Source organism: Elephantulus edwardii, unplaced genomic scaffold (genome assembly GCF_000299155.1).
Source record: "Elephantulus edwardii isolate Elephantulus edwardi_28Jun2011 unplaced genomic scaffold, EleEdw1.0 scaffold00373, whole genome shotgun sequence".
NCBI lineage: Eukaryota > Metazoa > Chordata > Mammalia > Macroscelidea > Macroscelididae > Elephantulus > Elephantulus edwardii.
In genome coordinates, this window is record NW_006400123.1 from 82,091 (window position 1) to 100,370 (window position 18,280).

Sequence of the window (18,280 nt, forward strand, 5' to 3'; positions counted from 1 at the left end):
CCTCGGTTTTGTTAACTCTCTACCTTTCCAAGCATGACTTCCCTTTCCAAGAAATAGCTTCTTCTGGCAATATGCTAATATGAGAGATAAGCTTTGCCATGTTTGCCTCCAAGGAGCACTCTGGCTGCCACTTTTCCCAAGATTTATCTGTTCTTTTGGTAGTCCATGCAATATTCAGTACTATTCTCCAACACCCCTACTCAAAGGCATAGATTTTTCTTCTGTCATCCTTATTCACTGGGCTCTCAGATGCATAGACAGTGATTGAAAAGACCAGACTATTGCTTCAATCAGCCATACCTTCGTCTTCAAAGTACTATCACTGCTTTTCAGTGTTTAGGTGAGGTCCCTGACAGCAGATTTTTCCCAGCGCAATATGACTCTTGACTTCTTGTACTAAGGGTATTGATTGTTGATCCAAACATGATGAAATCACTGATAACTACAATCTTGACATCTGAGACAGAAGATTCTAGTCTGTTATTTTTCCACAGTCTTAGATACTTCTCATTGAAGAGGATGGCTACATCAGTTTGGAGCAGTCAATGCTAACCAAATTTCACTTTCAGACAGTGACTTCCAAACAGTGACCTGTCCAATGACTTATTCTTTGTTCTTTACCAACTACGTTTCCGTCTGTTTTCTAAGAGGTTTTAATGTTACGGAAGTTTGTAGCAACTGCTTCATATTATTTGAATCACTACTGATTTTAAAAAAGCAAAAGAAAGCTCTGGCCCATTATTCATTTTCTCTGAGTAAAAGTCATCACTCACATGAAAGCAGATGTAAACATTTGCGTTGTTTTTTTTTGGGGGGGGGTTTGGTTTTTTTATCTCTCTCCTATACTTGCATCAAGAGCCCAACACACAGTCAGCAGGTTTTTGTGGTGGTGGTGGTAATGTTTTCCCCTCATACTAATCAGGGATATCAAGGCCCTTCTACAAGCTTTTCTTAATAAATTAATTAACTCCCAGAAAAGCAGAAGCAAAGACTTTGCTGAAGAATAATTCTGAAGACTCCGGCTCATTTACTACAGCTGACTCATATATTCAGTAGCAGAATTTCTTTTTCACTCATTTTAAAAAAGGATGAATTGGGCTTTTAATTCATACCCAATTCTAGTGCTGTGAAGGAAAGATAAATTCTTCTAAGGAAAACCCGAAGAAGCCAATATTGCGAACTATAAAAGGAGAACATTTAGAAGGATGCACACTATATACCTGTCAGACCTAAGTTAATCATAAGCACACTGTGAAGAGCTCTGCAAAGACTTTCAGTTAAGTCCAAAGTATTATCTCCACAAACAATAATGTATTAAATGAAATAGAGAAAAAGCGCTCTTTCACCAAAGAAGTCGTGGAAGAGGTCCAAATTACTAATTACATGAATATCTTAAGAAAATAGGACATACTTGAAACTTACATTAATGTTAAGTGGGCATTAAAAACTACCAAGCTGAACTGAACTATTTGAAGCAGGCTAGAAAATTTAAAAAAGGGGGAAAAGAGTAGTAGTAACATCGAGTCAATCTTTTCTTTCCTGGACACTTGAATGGAAACCTAGGTCTGGAGTTAGTATTTCAGACACTGGCTAACATCAACTTCTTGTTAGGTGTCACTGAGAAGACTCTGGTTCAATGTGGTCTTACATAATACAGAATGAACTATTAACAGATGCATGGATCCCCAAAATCCCAAGAGCAAGAACTACCGTTACAGAACACTACACCATATAACCATAATCTTAGAGTCTAGGAGACACACCACCTTTGAAATTCTGGAATTTTGTTAATTAGTCAAGACATTGATATGAATTGCACATACACTGGCAAAACTGCAATAACCTTTTGAAAGCAAACCAGTACATCCCACTGGAGAATGAAGAAGGAGTGGCAGTAGACTGGGAAATGCCAGATGAGCTCTGTGAAGAACACTTGCAAGATCCATTCTCAGGAGTCATCCACTCTTGTGAGTCAATGGAAAATACATGTTCTCACTCCACCCTCATTATGTGCATGTTTGTAATAATAACAACTTTAAAACTGGGGGAATTTAGGACTCTAAGAATATGATACTTAAGTTACTATTCCATAATTTAGTTATACTGACCTTTTAAGGTGAATGTGCCCCTGTGTTTCTTTTTCTCTCCAAAGAAACAAGAATAGCTTCCCATCTGGTTGCTATTAATGACCGTGAACCTAGGGATGATATAGATTATTTATTTAGGCATAATTCTCAACATCTTAATGAAAATAAAAAGACTAATCCATACTTGAAAATACTTGTCTAGTAACCAAAAGTTTAAAAAGAGAGAGTAGCAATACCACAAGTATATAAATTAGCAGTGGTATAACATTCAAGTGAGTGCAGATGAGAGAACACTATAGCAACAGAAATAGTTAGAATTAAGTTCAGCCACAAAACTGGTTACAATTTTCATACTCACTTGTATTGGGCATACAAGACATTTCCTGTTGCATTACTGATGGAATTATTTTCAAGTACTTCACCATTTTTTTCCCAAAACACATTTACTGAATTCAAATCCACAGGTTTTGTAAACTGGCATATGAGTTCTACATGAGAAGGCCTTTCTAAAGTGATATTTTTTTCTACTGGTTCTTCGGAAGAATCTATCCACCACAAAAGAAAAACAAAAGGTGAAAGACACACAGTGAGGAAAAGTCCTGTATATAAAAACAACTCATCAATCATAGGGCTCTAACAGTTTCCTAATGTAACATCCATTTTCTTGAATAGTCTTTCACCTGCACAGATTTGATTTGGATTCTCTTTTGTAGGCACTGTTGAAGGAAAGTATTGTTACAATAGCAATAAAAAAACAAAAGTTGTATTAGGTAACTCTATCTTCTTGAAATTTCTGTAAATTCAAAATTTGCTGCTGTCAAGTAAATTCTGATTCAGAATGACTCTCCATTTGGTTTATGAGGCTGCATACTGTAACAAGAGGAGACTGACATCTTTCTCTTGTGAAGCTTCCGGTAGATTCGAACTACTGCAGATGTGTGGACTTCGAGTTAGCAGTGCCAGTCCCTATGACCTATGCCACCAAGGCTCCCTAAAAGCTTGATAGCTAATAGGAATAAAAGAGAGAGAAGACTAAGTACATCATATGTTCAGAAAAGTGTTCAAACAGTACAATGTCACATAAACAAACAAAGAAACAAGCACCCCATGGAGGTAGTCACAGCAATGGTTATTAAAATTGTTTCCAGTAATATTGTTGATTACCAAATATTTGTAAGAATATTTGTGTATAATATGAGTTTTAGGCGACACATGAATTCTATCATTTCAAGTTTTCTTACTCCTTAAAAACCCACTGGGGATGGGTGGAGATAAAAACCTACAGAGAATTTAAATAAACATCCTGTAGTTCAGAATTTTAACTGAATTTGAAACATCAATATGAAAGCAGCTTTCTCTCTCTCTCTTTTTTCTCCTCTCTCTCTCTCTCTCTCTCACACACACACACACACACACACACACACACTCTCTTACCCATTCATGGAGGATTCAGAAGCCCAAATGAGTCAATGTACTAGGCCTTTTGTATTAACTGATGCAAACATTTCAAAAAGAAAATTATGCCCCTCTGGAAGGAGTGTCCTACTTACTACTTAGGAAAGAATCTTGACAAAAGAAAAAAAGAGAAGGAACCTGAAACTGATTTAAGTCTCTAAATCCGATTACCGTGTTATGAAAATTATGAACAATGGAGGAATAAGGGAAACTACACCCAACAAAGTATTAAAAAAAACCAAAGAAAGCAAACAAAAATACATCACCAAAAAGCCAAAACAAAATCTAAACTCCCAAAACTAGGCTCTGGGTAAACTATAAGAGTTTTTTAAAAAGACCAATATTTTTTACTTTTTTGTGGTGTGTTTTTCTTTCTCCCCAAAAAGAAATCCAAAAAGGAGATAAGAAAAAATTATGCTTGGGAAATTTAAAGATAGTAATTTTTTAAAAAAAATATTTCTTTTAAAAATGAAAAAGTTAACAATAATAGTTAGGGATACACATCTAGGCAACAAACCAACAGCAGTGAGAACCACAGTGATCAGAATAGCAATTACTTTTACAACAAACGGCAAGGTTAAGTTCAGTCGTTCCTAGGGCTGCTATGAGTCTTTGTTGTTAGGTGCCATTGAGTCGAGTATGACTCATAGTGACCCTGTGAACAAAAGATCTGAGCCCTGTCCTGTGCAGCACCATCCTCACACTTCCTGACACACTAGAGCCCATTGCAGCCATCACCATGTCAATCCACGTGGTTGAAGGTCTTCCTCTCCGTCGACCCTCAACCCTTCCCCGCATCATGTTCTTCTCCAAGGAATAGCCCCTCCTAGCAACATGTCCAAAGTTTGTGAGGTGAGGCCTCATCATTCTTGCCTCCAAAGAACACTCTGTTTGAACCCTCTCCAAGACATATTTATTTGTTCTTTTTGCCATCCATGGGGTGTTCACTGCTCCTCTCCAACACTACAGCTCAAAGGCATCAATTCTTCTTCTGTCATCCTTATTCATTGTCCAGCTCTCACAGATTGGAAAATGATCAGAAAGACTAAGGCTTGAATCAGACACACCTCAGTGCTCAAAATGACATCATTACTCCTCAATAATGTGAAGAGGTCCCTAAACACAGATTTCCCCAGTTTTAGTTGGCACTAGTAACGACAACAGTGATAGAAACAAATTTATCAAAAGTTTTGTGCACTCAATGACCTTTAAAAAAACCACACTAAAAAACCCCCACACTTCATTGCAGTTAAGGCCATGCATGCTGAACTTTGTGTTCTTGTTATGTGCCATCAAGCTGGAACCCTACTCATAGCTGACCCTCCAGGGGTTTTGAGAGGCAGTTAATTGCACGGGAGATTGCTCATCTATCTTCAATGGAGCAGCTGGTGCATTCAGATCATGTACCTTTGGGACTGCAGTGCAGCCTCTTACCATTAGTCCACCAGAATTCTCCTGACCTTTTGGTTAGCTGCCACGAGCTGAACTACATGCCACCGGAGTTCTGTATTAATGGCATTCCCATTCCTGTGAGTGATAATGGATTCTTGAGTGACCTTCCAGTGGGTTTTCCTAGGCTGCAAATTACAAGGGAGAAGACCACTCACCTTTCTCCTGTGGAGCCTCTGGTTGATTGGAACCCTCGGAAAGACACAGCTCCATACAGAGCACCCTTATTATCAGTACAGAGCAGTTAAGACTGGGTGGAGAGCCAAAATGCAGAAAGGTTTTAAACAATGTTTTAATTTAAACTCTTAATTACACTTGAAACTACAAAAATGCTTTCTTAGGCAATGACAAGGTGCAAAGTTTGCAAACAGTGAAGTAAAGCTATTGTGAAATGCTTTGTGAGCACATGCTTGAAATAACTACTTGTGTAACTCAAAATTCGCTGAGATGAATTTTATGCTTAAAAAGGACAAACCTCCCAGGTATACAAAGTCCTTAACAACATCAATTATATAGGGGCAGGGAGAAGGTAGAAAGAAAGAGATGGAAGAATTTACATGGTTTATCATATTTGCTGAATACTTAGTACATACAAAGAATCAAATGGGGCAAAACTGTTTCAAGGTCTAGGGTATTTGGTACTGAGCTCTTGTCCTTACTTTTTCTTCACTTCACCTTTAGATCAGGCATTGTTATTGTTATGTGTGCAGTTGAGTCAGAAACAACTCATAGCTGACCCTCCAGTGGGTTTTCACAGGCAGTTAATCATACAGGAGGAGACTGCCAACCCTTCCCCTTCAGAGCAGCTGGTAGATTTGAACTGCATGCCTTTGGGATTGCAGCACAGCTTCTTATTACTAGGTCACCTAGGGTGGCCTTAAAATTTATCCAGTCCTATCTCTCTTTCAATACTGTATCTTTCTTCTACTTAAGAAGCACATTTCTTAAGAGACTTATAAGTCTTTGTACTTATTAACATCCATGCTTCAAACCAATCTATTCTTGTGTGTTAAACTATCACATGAGAAATTCCTTTCTCTCAGATAAAGTGTCCTTATTCTTTAAACTAAAATCACTCCCAGAAGTCCTCATAAAACCAAGGTAATGTCTGCCCTGGAGCACACTCTAAAAAGTCTATCTACACAAGAGCAAACTGACAACAGGAAGTCCTAAGACTAGAGAGGAACCTCAGAGGGCAGCGTTAAATGGGGAGGAATACCTCTGTCAAAGAGGGTAAAAATGGTTGCCTAATTCTGAAAATGTGTCACAGATAAAAATGACAGAGTCTGGTCGATAACAAATGAAAGAGCCATTATTAAACAACAAGAAAATATGCAAATGGGGAATCATAGGATCCTGATGTCCTAACCAAGTGATCCAAGGAACAGACAATTCAGAGAGTTACATTTCTTTTACTTGGTTCCACAAACAGCACCCATGAAGTTAAGAAACTGAAAGACTCATGAGTTGTACTGGAAAAGTTTCTTGAAAGGACCTCTCAACAGTGCTAAGGAATAATGATGCTAGCTTAAAGACTAAGGTAGGCCTAATTTAAGCCACACTATCTTCAATTGCTTCCTGTGCATCTGGAAGTAGGACAGTGAATGAGGAAGTCACAAGAAGAGTCAATGCCTTTGAAATGTGGTGGTGGAGAAGAGTACTAAATATTCAAATTCTGTAAAAACAAACAAGTACTTCTGCCTTGGAGGAAGTGAAATCAGGGTGGTCCTTAGAGGCAAGAACAGTAACACTTTTCCCCACACTTTGGGCATGTTGTCAGAAGGGGCCAGTCATTGAAAAAAAAAATATCATGCTGGAAAAGAGAAAGACTCTCAAGAAGAAGGATTAACACAGTGACTATAACAATGGTGCCCAGTGTATCAGAAATCATGAGGATGCTGCAGTATAGGTCAAGTTTCAGATCTGTTGTTCATAGGGTCAGCGTGATCTGTAGTGGACTCAATGACACCTAATAAGAACAACCACAGTAACTTGGGTAAAGACTACTCGTCCTTCTACAGGGCCACTGGTGGATTCAAACCATGAGAGAGACTCAGCCTTTGATTTAGCAATAAAACCCCCTACAGACTAGGCCATCAGAGCTCCTTCCAGTACTTCTGGGTAACTAAAGGTGCTTTTGGTAATTAAAATTGTTTAAAAAGAGAGAATCAGGCATAGAAAGGGTAGAATGAAATCAGAGAGAGTTTTGACAAATTTATTTTTTGTTCTGAAGAATTTATATTATTTACTGAGTAAGCTGAAATTCAAATGACTTAGTGGTAAGAATTATCATTCCAACAGAAAAGCACAGGGTTCAAATCTACCGGCTGCTCTTCACGAAAAAAGAAAAAAAAAACTGGGCCATTTCCTCCCCTGGGATTTACACCATTTTAAAACCTGCTGTAGGATCAGTTATGAATCCATTTTGACTCGAAAATCATTAGTGAAAGAGAGAGAAGGTAACTTGACAAGCAAAATCTCATGTTAGGATTTAATAGAATCTGGAACCCTAAGAAAACCTTTATAGTGCTGGAAAGCTGTCTAAAAAATAATATATAAGGACACAGTTAAAAAAATTACGGCAATTATTAAATAAGTACCTTAATTGATATATGTATGTGTGTGCGTGTGTGTGTGTGACTCAAGAACTGTAAAAATTAACAGAAAAACAGTTAAAATATTTAAGGTAAATAAGTCTATTAAGATTTCTGTATTGCAAAAACTGCATAATGACTGAGAGATTCATAACATTTTTATGGTCAATAAAACCTAATTTGTGGTAATTAAGCTACTTTAAAAGTAGACAATTTCAGTGCAGTATACACAATTTATCCAGTTACTGCACTGAAACAGATGAGCGACTGAATAATTTAAAAACGATGTATTATAGGGTTTTATGGTTATCACAAGAGTCCAAAATTAAGGTTGCATAGTGGAATGTATTTGGGGCGGTGGGAGGGGTGTGGGGGGATTGTGTACCAGGGAGGGAGTCTTTCTTTTACTTTTGAAAGAGAGGAGCGAACTGGGGGGCGGGGGCAGAGGGCTGGGCGGGTAGAGAAGTGTAGCAATGAATGAATGGAAATCCAAATTCTCTGTAAATGTTCATTAAATTTATTTAAAAAAAAGAATAAAAGAGCTGAGAGAAGCACAAAAAAAGTAGACAATTTCAAAAGTTGACATAGAAATTACCACAACATACAGTATATTCATAGTAAAAAAGACAATTTCAAGATCGATCCTAAAGTACAATGCTGTGAGTCACAGGGTATACCCAAGGGCATATCCACCTCTGCAGGAAAGAGATGACCAATCTCCTCCCATGCGATTGACCTGCCTTTGAAAACCTGCTATAGGTCAGTTCTGACTTGATAGTGCATAATAATAATATCTACCATTCCAAATTGTACTTTTAAATAACATTGCCCCCTCCATATATATATAAAAAAATCTTTGGTACTCAGAAGTAAAAAATAAAACCAACCCACAAAACCACAACCTGCTTAATATTGTCACAGGTGGTTGTTGTAGCATTTTATAATAACTGAAACATTGAAAAAAATATAAAGATAGGTAGGTGGTGGTGGGAATTTGTGGGAGGGAGAGAGGAGGAAGTGGATGCTGGTGGAGCAGGGCAGGGGGACAGAACCAAATCATAGGTGTCAAAGTGGGGGTGTGGCTCAACACTGATTTGGTTACTTTTATAATAGGAAATGTCTTTCACCTGCTCTTCTAGGTAAACTGCCAGACATGACTCTAAAGCTAAGCATCTAAATTAAGGCAGACTAAGAAGGAATGGCCATCCACTATGAAATAACAGGCCTTAGAAAACACTGAGCACAACAGAGCACACTTAGTTAGACTCGGAGATATGACACCTGAGGCTGAGTCTTCAAGTTGGCAAACACAGAGGAGCAACAGTTGCGAGCAGACACTAGTGATAAGAACATGGAATGTGAGAAACATGCATATGGGAAAATGACATTGCAAAGAGACATTGTTGTTGTTGCTGTTATGTGCCGTCGAGTCACTTGCGATTCATTGAGACCCTATGTACAACTCTGGTCTGTCTTGTGCCAGTTGCACTGTCTCTGACACACCCATCCTGATTATCCCAGTCACTGAATCAATCCACCTCATAGAGGGCCTTCCCATGCTGCGCCGTCCCTCCACCCTACCAAGCATGATGTCCCTCTCCAAGGACCGGTCTCTCCTCACAACATGTCCAAAGTATGTTAGACGGAGCCTCAGAATCCTTGCTTCCAAGGAGCCACCCAGTTTAACCCTTTCAGGACGAATCTGTTTGTTTTCCTAGCAGTCCATGGTACTCTCAATACTCTTCTCCAGCACCACAGCTCAAAGGCATCAATTCTCCTTCTATCCTCCTTGGTCATTGTCCAACTCTCTGATGCATAACAAGTGATTGCGAAGACCATTATCAAATGCACCTTAGTCTCCAGAGAGACGCCACTGCTCTTCAGTACTTTGGAGAGGTCCCTAACAGCAGACTTAAATATTGACATACTAGGCATTGGCAAGTTGAGATAGATTGGCATGGGATATTTTGAATCAGACCATCATATGATCTACCATGCAAGAGATGGAAAGGTGAGAAAAATGAGGCTGCACATATATATAAAAAGACCATCTCCGATCCATCTTGAATTACAATGGGTGAGCAACGGGAGGACATATACTATTTCTACCAATGTCCAGTCAGAAAGTAATCAAACATGCAATCAGGATACACTAATAATAAATGGTGACTGGAATGCAAAAATTGGGAACAGAAAAGAAGGATCAGTAGATGGAAAACATGGGTTTGGTGATGGAAAACATGGGCTTGGTGACAGAATGAGGCTGGAGACACAATAACAGAATTTTGTACAGTGAATGATTTATTCATTGCAAATGCATTTTATAAAAGCCATAAACAGTGAATATACCCATGGACTACACCTGATTGTCAGCACAGGAATCAGACTGACTACATCTGTGGAAAGAATCAATAGAGAAGCTCAGTTCAATATCACCTGTGAAAAAAACTAGGCCAGGTGCTGACCGAAGAACAGTCCATCAACTACTCACATGCAAGATCAAACTGATGCTAAAGAAAATGAAATCAAATTCACAAGAACCAATGTTTGACCTTGATGCTATCCCAACTGAATTCAAACACCACTGCAGGAACACGTTTGATGCCCTGGACGCTAATGAGTGAAGGCCTGATAGCTGTGGGAGGATATCAAGAATATCATCCACGAAGAAGGCAAAAGGTCACTACAAAGACAGAGGAGGAAGAAAAGATTGAGATGGATGTCACAACAGACTCTGAATATTGCACTAGTGTCAAAATGCCAAAGCAAAGGAAAGAAACCAGAAAGTTACAAGAGCTGAATAGATGATTTCAAAAGACAGTGTGGGAAAACAAAGCAAAATATTATAATAAAATGTACAACTAGCTGGAGTTAGAAAATCAAAATTGATGAATTCACTCATCATTTAGCTGAAGAGATTGAAGAACAAATTTAAGCCTCGAATTGAGATATTCAAGGATGCTATGGTATAGTGGCAAGAAGCTGCACTGCAATCCTGAAGGCACACAGTTTGAGGCCACCAGCTGCTCCATGGGAGAAGATGGGCAATTGCCTCTGAAAACCTAGAGGAGAGGCAGCTATGGGTTGGTTCTGACTCTACAGTACACAACAACAACATGGGAAGAATACTGAATGACCCAGGAGCATCAAAAGAAGATGGAAGGAGTATACAGAGTAAATGTCCCCAAAAGAATTGGCTGACATAGAAGAATTTCATGGAACAACATATGACCAAGAGGCAATGGTAATGAAAGAAAGTTCAAGCTGCTCTGAAGGAAAGGGAAAAAAACAAGACCCCAGGAATTGATGGAAAACCAACTGACACATTTCAACAAACAGATAACAGCCCTGGATGTGCTAACCAGGCTGTGGCAAGAAATCTGGAGGACAACTACGTGGCCAACTCACTGAAAGAGATCTGTTTTTTCCTGTTGGGGCAAAAAAAGATGATCCAACAGAGTGTGGAAATTGTTGAACGATATCACTAATACCACATGCAAACACAATCCTGCTGAAGATCATCCAAAAAAGATTGGCACTGACAGTACATTGACCGAGAACTACCAGAAATACAAGCTGGGTTTAGGCCATGGCACTAGGGATATCATTGCAATGCCAGATGGATCATGGCTGAAAACAGAAAATACAAAAGGAATGCCTATGTTTCATGGACTTTGCAGTCATTTTCCTGTGTAGATCACAACAAAATGTGGCTAACTTTGAGAATCCCAGAACACCTGATTTATGCTCATGCAAAACCTTTACTTAGACAAGGAAGATACCATCAGAATTGTTGTTATGTGCTGTCGAGTCACTTGCGACTCACAGCAACCCTGAGTACAACAGCCTTAAACTCTGCTCTGTCCTGTGGCAATCGCACTATCTCTGACACACTCATCCCAATTACCCCAGTTATTGAATCAATCCACCTCATAGAGGGCCTTCTCCTCCTGCTCCTGCCCTCCACCCTCCCAAGTATGATGTCCTTCTCCAAGGACCAGTCTCTCCTTACAACATGACCAAAGTATGTCAGATGAAGCCTCAGAATCCTTGCCTCCAAGGAGCAGCCTGGTTTAGCCCTCTCCAGGATGAATCTGTTTTCTTAGCAGTCCATGGTACCCTCTTCTCCAACACCAAAGCTCAAAGGCATCAATTCTCCTTCTATCCTCCCTAGTAATTGTCCAACTCTCTGATGCATAACAAGCCATCAGAATAGAGCAAGGAAACACTACATAGTTCAAAATCAGGAAGGGAGTGCATCAGGGATGCAAGACTTTATGCAAAGGAATGTGACATCAGGATTGGAGGAAGACTCATCAACAACCTGCATTATGTGGATGGCACAATCATGCTTGCTGAAACTGAGGAGGGCCTAAAATATTTGCTGCAGATAGTCAAGGACCCTGCAATATGGATTGAAGCTCAATATTAAGAAAATGTAGATTCTCACCACTGGGCAAACTGGCAGTATCATGATAGATGGAGATGAAAATGAGATTGTTAACAATTACAACTTGCACAGTTCCACAATCAATACTCTTGGCATCAGCAGTCTGGAAATCAAAAGATGAATGGCATTAGGAAAATCTGCTGTTGGTGACCTCTTCAGAGTGTTTAAGAGCAACAATGTCAGTCTAGAGGCTAAGGTATGCCTGATCTAGGCCATAGTTTTCACAATTTACCATTTATGCATCAGAGAGATGGCCAATGACCAAACAGGACAGAATAAGAATTGGTATCTTCAAGTTGTGGTGCTGGAAAAGATTCTCGAATACACCACAGACTGCCAAGAGAATAAACAGTTCTGGCCTGGACAGGGTGAAGGCAAGCTATGCCTTGGAGGCAAGGATTTTGAGACACTATCTCGCACACTTTGGGCATGTTACCACAGTAGACTAGTCTTTGGAGAAGGACATCATTCTTGGAGGGATAGCACAGGAGAGGAAGACCCAGAATGAGATGGTTTGACACAGTAACTGGGTAATGAAAGTAGATATGTCAGAGTTAGAAATAAATGTCAGAGACAATGAGATTGGTCTAGAATAGAGCAGAGTTCAGAGCTATTGCTCACTGAGTCACCATGAGTCATAGTCAACTCAACAGCACATAATGACACAACAACAGAAGATTTCATCAGTTAAGGAATCAACAAGATCATAGAAATCAATTCAATGTTGATAATATTTTAATAATAGTATAGATGTCTTTTTTTGGGGGCACCAATTGGCATTTGCAATGAGCAAATCTGCTACAAAAGACGTCTATGTAATATTAATGAGTAAGGATGTCACTTTAAGAACTAAGGTGTCCTTCATCCAAGCAACTATATTTTCAATTGCTTCATATGTATGTAAAAATTGGGATAATGAATTAAGGAAGACTGAAGAATAAGCAATGCCTTTGAATTGTGGTGTTGGTAAATATTGAATACAAAGTGGACTACAAAAAGAACAAACAAGTCTATCTTGGAAGGAGTGCAGATGGAAATGCTCCTTAGAAACAAAGATCCCAAGACATCATCTCCCACACTCTGGGCATGATATTAAAAGGGGTCAACCCCTGGAGAAAAATATCATACCTGGTAAACCAGATGGTGAGTCAAGGAAAAAGACATGACCTTCAATGAGATTTACGGACAGTGGCGTCAATATTCAGTTTACAGCCACAGCAGAGATTATAATAATGACAAAGGATTAAGCTGTGTCTGATGTGTGGTACACAGGACTGGCATGAGTCGTAATCAACAAAATGGCACCTAACAATAACAAACTGGCTAAGGTTTTTGAAAGATAAAAGGTAAATTATTTCCTTTCGTGAATTAATTTTTCCTGGAAAAGAAAACTCAGAATTCTGGATAGCTCTACAGAAAACACTACCTAAGGACTTAAACCTGACAAAGAAACACAGATACATACACATTTTTGGATTAGAAGCGAGCTTCTTAAAACAAAATGAAAATAAAAAACAATTTTTTTTCAAATTTATCTTTGAGATTTTAAATTATCTTAAGTATATTCAACATTTCAGGTTATGCAGATGACACAACCCTGCTTGCTGAAACTGAGGAGGACCTGAAATGCTTGCTGTAGAGGGTCAAGGACTGCAGCCTCCAATATGGATTGGGGCTCAATATAAAAAAGACAAAGATTCTCACCACTGGACCAATTGACAGCATCAGGATGGATGGTGAAGAGATTGACATTGTTCACAGCTTTAGTCTGCTTGGTTCCACAGTCAACACTCTTGGCACCAGCAGTCAGGAAATTAAAAGACGTATTGCGATGGGAAAGTCTGCTGTTAGGGACATCTCCAAAGTACTGAAGAGCAATGGTGTCTCTCTGGAGACTAAGGTGCATCTGATATAGGCCACGGTCTTTGCAATCACTTGTTATATATCAGAGATTTGGAGAATGACTAGGGAGGATAGAAGGACAGTTGATGCCTCTGAGCTGTGGTGCTGGAGAAGAGTATTGAGGGTACCATGGACTGCTAAGAAAAAAAACAGGAGAGGGTTAAACCGGGCTGCTCCTTGGAGGCAAGGATTCTGAGGCTTCGTCTGACATACTTTGGTCATGTTGTAAGGAGAGACTGGTCTTTGGAGGACATCATGCTTGGGAGGGTAGAGGGGAGGCGCAGAAGGGGCAGGCCCTCTATGAGGTGGATTGATTCAGTGACTGGGGTAATCGGGATGGGTGTGTCAGAAACAGTGAGACTGGCACAGGACAGAACAGAGTTTAGGGCTGTTGTAGATAGGGTCACTATGAGTTGCAAGTGACTCGATGGCACATAACAACAACAACAACAACAACAACATATTTAACATTTAATGCTTTTAAACATAAACTTTGAAAAAGTGTTCCAGTAGTGAGTGGAATCTTCTTAGGATGTTTATAAAGGATCTTAAGAATTAACTTGAAACTCAGATTGCCTGAAGTTGAGGAAAAGTTTTAGTATGGAGTTGATCATCTTGGATTCCTCTATAACAAACAGAAAAAAAATCTGGTTTCAGTTATTGGTGAAATGAATTAATTTTGCCATCTTGCCTCTTACTTTAAAATTAGTGTCTATTATGCTTTGAATGGTGGGAAGTCTGCAAAAGAGAGGAAGCCTCCCTTCCAATAAGATGGACTGATACAGTGTCTGTGGCAACGAGTTCACGTGTCACGGATGGTAAAAATGGTGCAGTAGAGGACAGGGTTTAGATCTGTTGTTCACAGACTCCTTGTGAGTCATACTCAACACCATTAAACACAACTGGGAATTAGCTTGAAGTGGCCACTGATTCTTCAAATTGTCTTTGTTGTGGCTTCATTCTGTCAAACCAACACACGCCATATGATTCATGTCAACCCTATAAACAATAACTCTGAACCACGCCCTATCATGAAGTAACAGATCCTGGCTCTTTAGCACTTTATATAAGGAGCTAATCTCCCAAGGCAACAAATCTTTTGATTTCCTGACTGCTTTTATCAGGGACAGTTGTGAAACCAAGTAAAATGAAAATAACTGACAGTTTCAATCTTTGGCTACATGATGTAAATTAGAGCTGTATTTTCTATGACTTTAACAAAATGTATCAGGAGCTTCACCTCTGCTTGTGAGCTGGTACTGCCTATTTTCTTGCAAGATTCAGTTATTCTAGCCCCAAATGCACTGAATATTAAAGTGGAGGGTTGTTTTATCTCAATTGCTTTAGAGGCAAAAGCCACATGTAATACTACTTTCCGTTTTCTCTGACTCACAAAAACCAACAGAGGAATACCACAGAATCTGGACAGCTTTGTTAAGACCAGTGCTGGGCCTGTCTCCTGAGCACCTTATCCTGTGACAGGAATAGTAAAAGCTTATGCTGATGACTGGCAACTCCCCTATTGTTGGCCTGTGCTCAAAGTTAGCATGATCCAGGATTTTTTGAAAGCAAAGTCACTTCTGTGGCTGCTAATGCTTTAAGGATAGAATTAAAGAGAAAAGAAAATGAAAGAGAAACTAATATTCAATAACTCTTTTTTTTTTAATTATTTTGTGTACCTGTACTGTCAAATTGGATCTGAATGGTAGGAGGAGACTGTCCCTCCTTTTCCAGCAGAGCATCTGGTGGATTTGAACGTGCCTCTAGGATTGCAGTGCAACTTCTTGCCACGAGGCCACCAGAGCTCCCTAATATTCAATAATTCTTAGAGAATTTACTCAAATAGAAGAAAGTGTGATTGAGAGAGGCTCATCTGAGTAGACACTTGAGGAGGTTTGGGGAAGCAGAGATCTAAAGGAGTCTCGCAGGGCCTTACTTATCAAGCCTTCTGGTCATCACTCCATTAGCTCTTTAGGCCTTCTGACATCTAAGAAAGAGACAGCTGATTTTAGGACGAGGATGCAAGGAAATAGAGCAAATAGTCAATGATTGGTTAGCATGGAGTTAACAGTTACAAAAATGTATGATAATAAATCTGCTTGGTAGGAAGGCACGTATTTCTAAAGTGTGTGTGTGTATGTGTTTGTGTTTAATGAAAGTTATAAAAGAATCATTAAATTGCGCCCCTCTGGCCTCAAAAAAAAATTACGAAACCTTCCTTGTTTAACCGCTGGGAGGGCACATATAATTCTAAAGTTTACTTTAAGTATTTGTTCTAGAAAAAATGTTCTGGACCTGTTTTGATAAGTAGCAAGTAAAAGCTGTACGCAAACAAAATCACATTGTTTTCTGAAATTGTTTATCATTTTCTCAGGGTACTGTGAATATTCTCAGGGTACAGTGATTTTACAGAAATGGTAGGTATTTCTGAGGCATATTTGATTGAAAATAGTTCTAGTGCAGCAATGAATGAATGGAAATCTAGTCTCTGTAATCTTTCATTAAAATTAATAATAAGAAATAGCTCTAACTTTAAACCTCAGTATCGATATCATCTCATCTCAAAAGTCCCAACTTAACTTAGGACTGTGGCTCTATGCCATCAAGTCAACTATGACTCATAGTGATCCTATGAACAATGGCTCTGAAACTTGCCCTATCCTGAGCCAATCCCCCAGTCTCTTACACACTTTGCCCCCATCAACCCATTTCATCTAGGTCTTCTCCTATGCTGTCCCTCCATCCTTTCAAGCATGATGTCCTTCCTCAAGGACTGGTGTCTCCTGGAAACATGCCCAAAATATGTGAGACAGAGTTTCAAAATTCTTGCCTCCAAGGACCAAACTGGTTTCATTCTCTGCAGGGTAGAACTGTTTATTAATTCTTATTCAAATGAGATAAATATTACTGAATTACACATGAATATTGTGTACATTCTCACCATACAACCAGAATATTAAAAACAAGAAGTCTTCATTGTCTAACTTTTTATCTCTTTTCAGATCTCACATTCTGTTTAATGTCTCTGAGACAGGAGATATTGCTAGAGACTTCCTGTTCCTTGAAATTTCCATGACTCTGACTAGATTTCAATTACCCACATTATTCTAACCACTAAATACTGAACTCTGCATGAAATTTTGTTCTCTGACACCTTTATTTCTCAACTTGTTATATTATATATACTCCATGGAAAGTTCAACTATTATTTCCAGTGCTTAACAGTCCCAAAATTCTTGCTGTGGTATTGCTTGTTTTTGTAAGTTACCATCCAGTTGACCTGTGAACAACAGATCTGAACCCTGTCCTATCCTTTGCCATCCTCATCAGCTATGACAAACCAGAGTCCACTGCTGCAGTCACTATGTTAAACAAGCTCATTGAGGGTCTTCCCCTCTTTCGCAGAACCTCTACTTTTCCACACATGATGTCCCTCTCCAAGGAATAGCCTCTCTTAGCAACATGCCCAAAGTGCATGAGATAAAGCTGTGTCATCTATGTCTCCCAAAAGCATTTTGGCTACACTTTTTCCAAGTTTTCGCTGGGTCTTTTGGCATTCCTTCGGATATTCCATACACTACATCCTTCAATATGGATTGCATCTCAACATCAAGAAAACAAAAATCCTCACCACTGGACCAAAAAAACAACGTCAAGATAGATGGAGAGAAGATTGGAAGTGTCAAGGATTTCATCTTACCTGGATTGACATCAATACCTTAGTCACCAGCATAAGATGATTAGAAGTATTTCACTGGGCAAGGCCTCTGTCGTGGACATCTCCAGATTACTGAGGAGCAATGATGTCACTTCAAAGACTAAGGTGCACCTCATTCAGGCCATGGTCTTTTCAATCACTTGCTATGTATCTGAGAGCTAGCCAATGAGTAAGAATGACAGAAGAATTGATGCCTTTGAACCCTGTTACTATTAGGTGGCAAAATTTAATCTCTGATTCACAGTAAACTCACTTGTAATGAAAGAAATACGGTCAGGTCCTACACAATCGTCACAATGGTTACTATCTCTGAGTCCATTACTGGAAGCCATTGTGGTGTTAATTCATCTCTTTAAAGGTCATCTTCTTTTCCACGAGTCCTCTATTCTTGTTCCTGCCAAAACTGGTAACAGGCCAAATTGATAAAGATGGAGTCTTGTCCCCTTCACTTCTTAGGACCATCCTGGCTGTATTTCCTTCAAGATAGAACTGTTTGTTTTTCTGGAAGTCCATGGTATGTTTGATATTCTTCACTATCTGTTGTTCTTATGTGCCATCGAGTCACTTGTGACTCATAGCGACCCTATGTACAACAGCCCTAAACTCTGCTCTGTCCTGTGCCAAT

General features: G+C 39.2%; 1 protein-coding gene across 1 annotated transcript in view; it reads right to left on the minus strand.

Moving 5' to 3' along the window:
* LOC102853588 (embigin-like) overlaps nucleotides 1-18,280 on the minus strand; it is a 102,816-nt gene that overhangs the window by 23,458 nt on the left and 61,078 nt on the right. Inside the window, exons 2-3 of the mRNA XM_006902150.1 lie at nucleotides 2,446-2,632; nucleotides 2,109-2,197 (exon numbers count right to left, since the gene is read on the minus strand). Coding sequence (XP_006902212.1) covers nucleotides 2,109-2,197; nucleotides 2,446-2,632 — 276 coding nt within the window. The remainder of the gene's footprint in view (nucleotides 1-2,108; nucleotides 2,198-2,445; nucleotides 2,633-18,280) is intronic.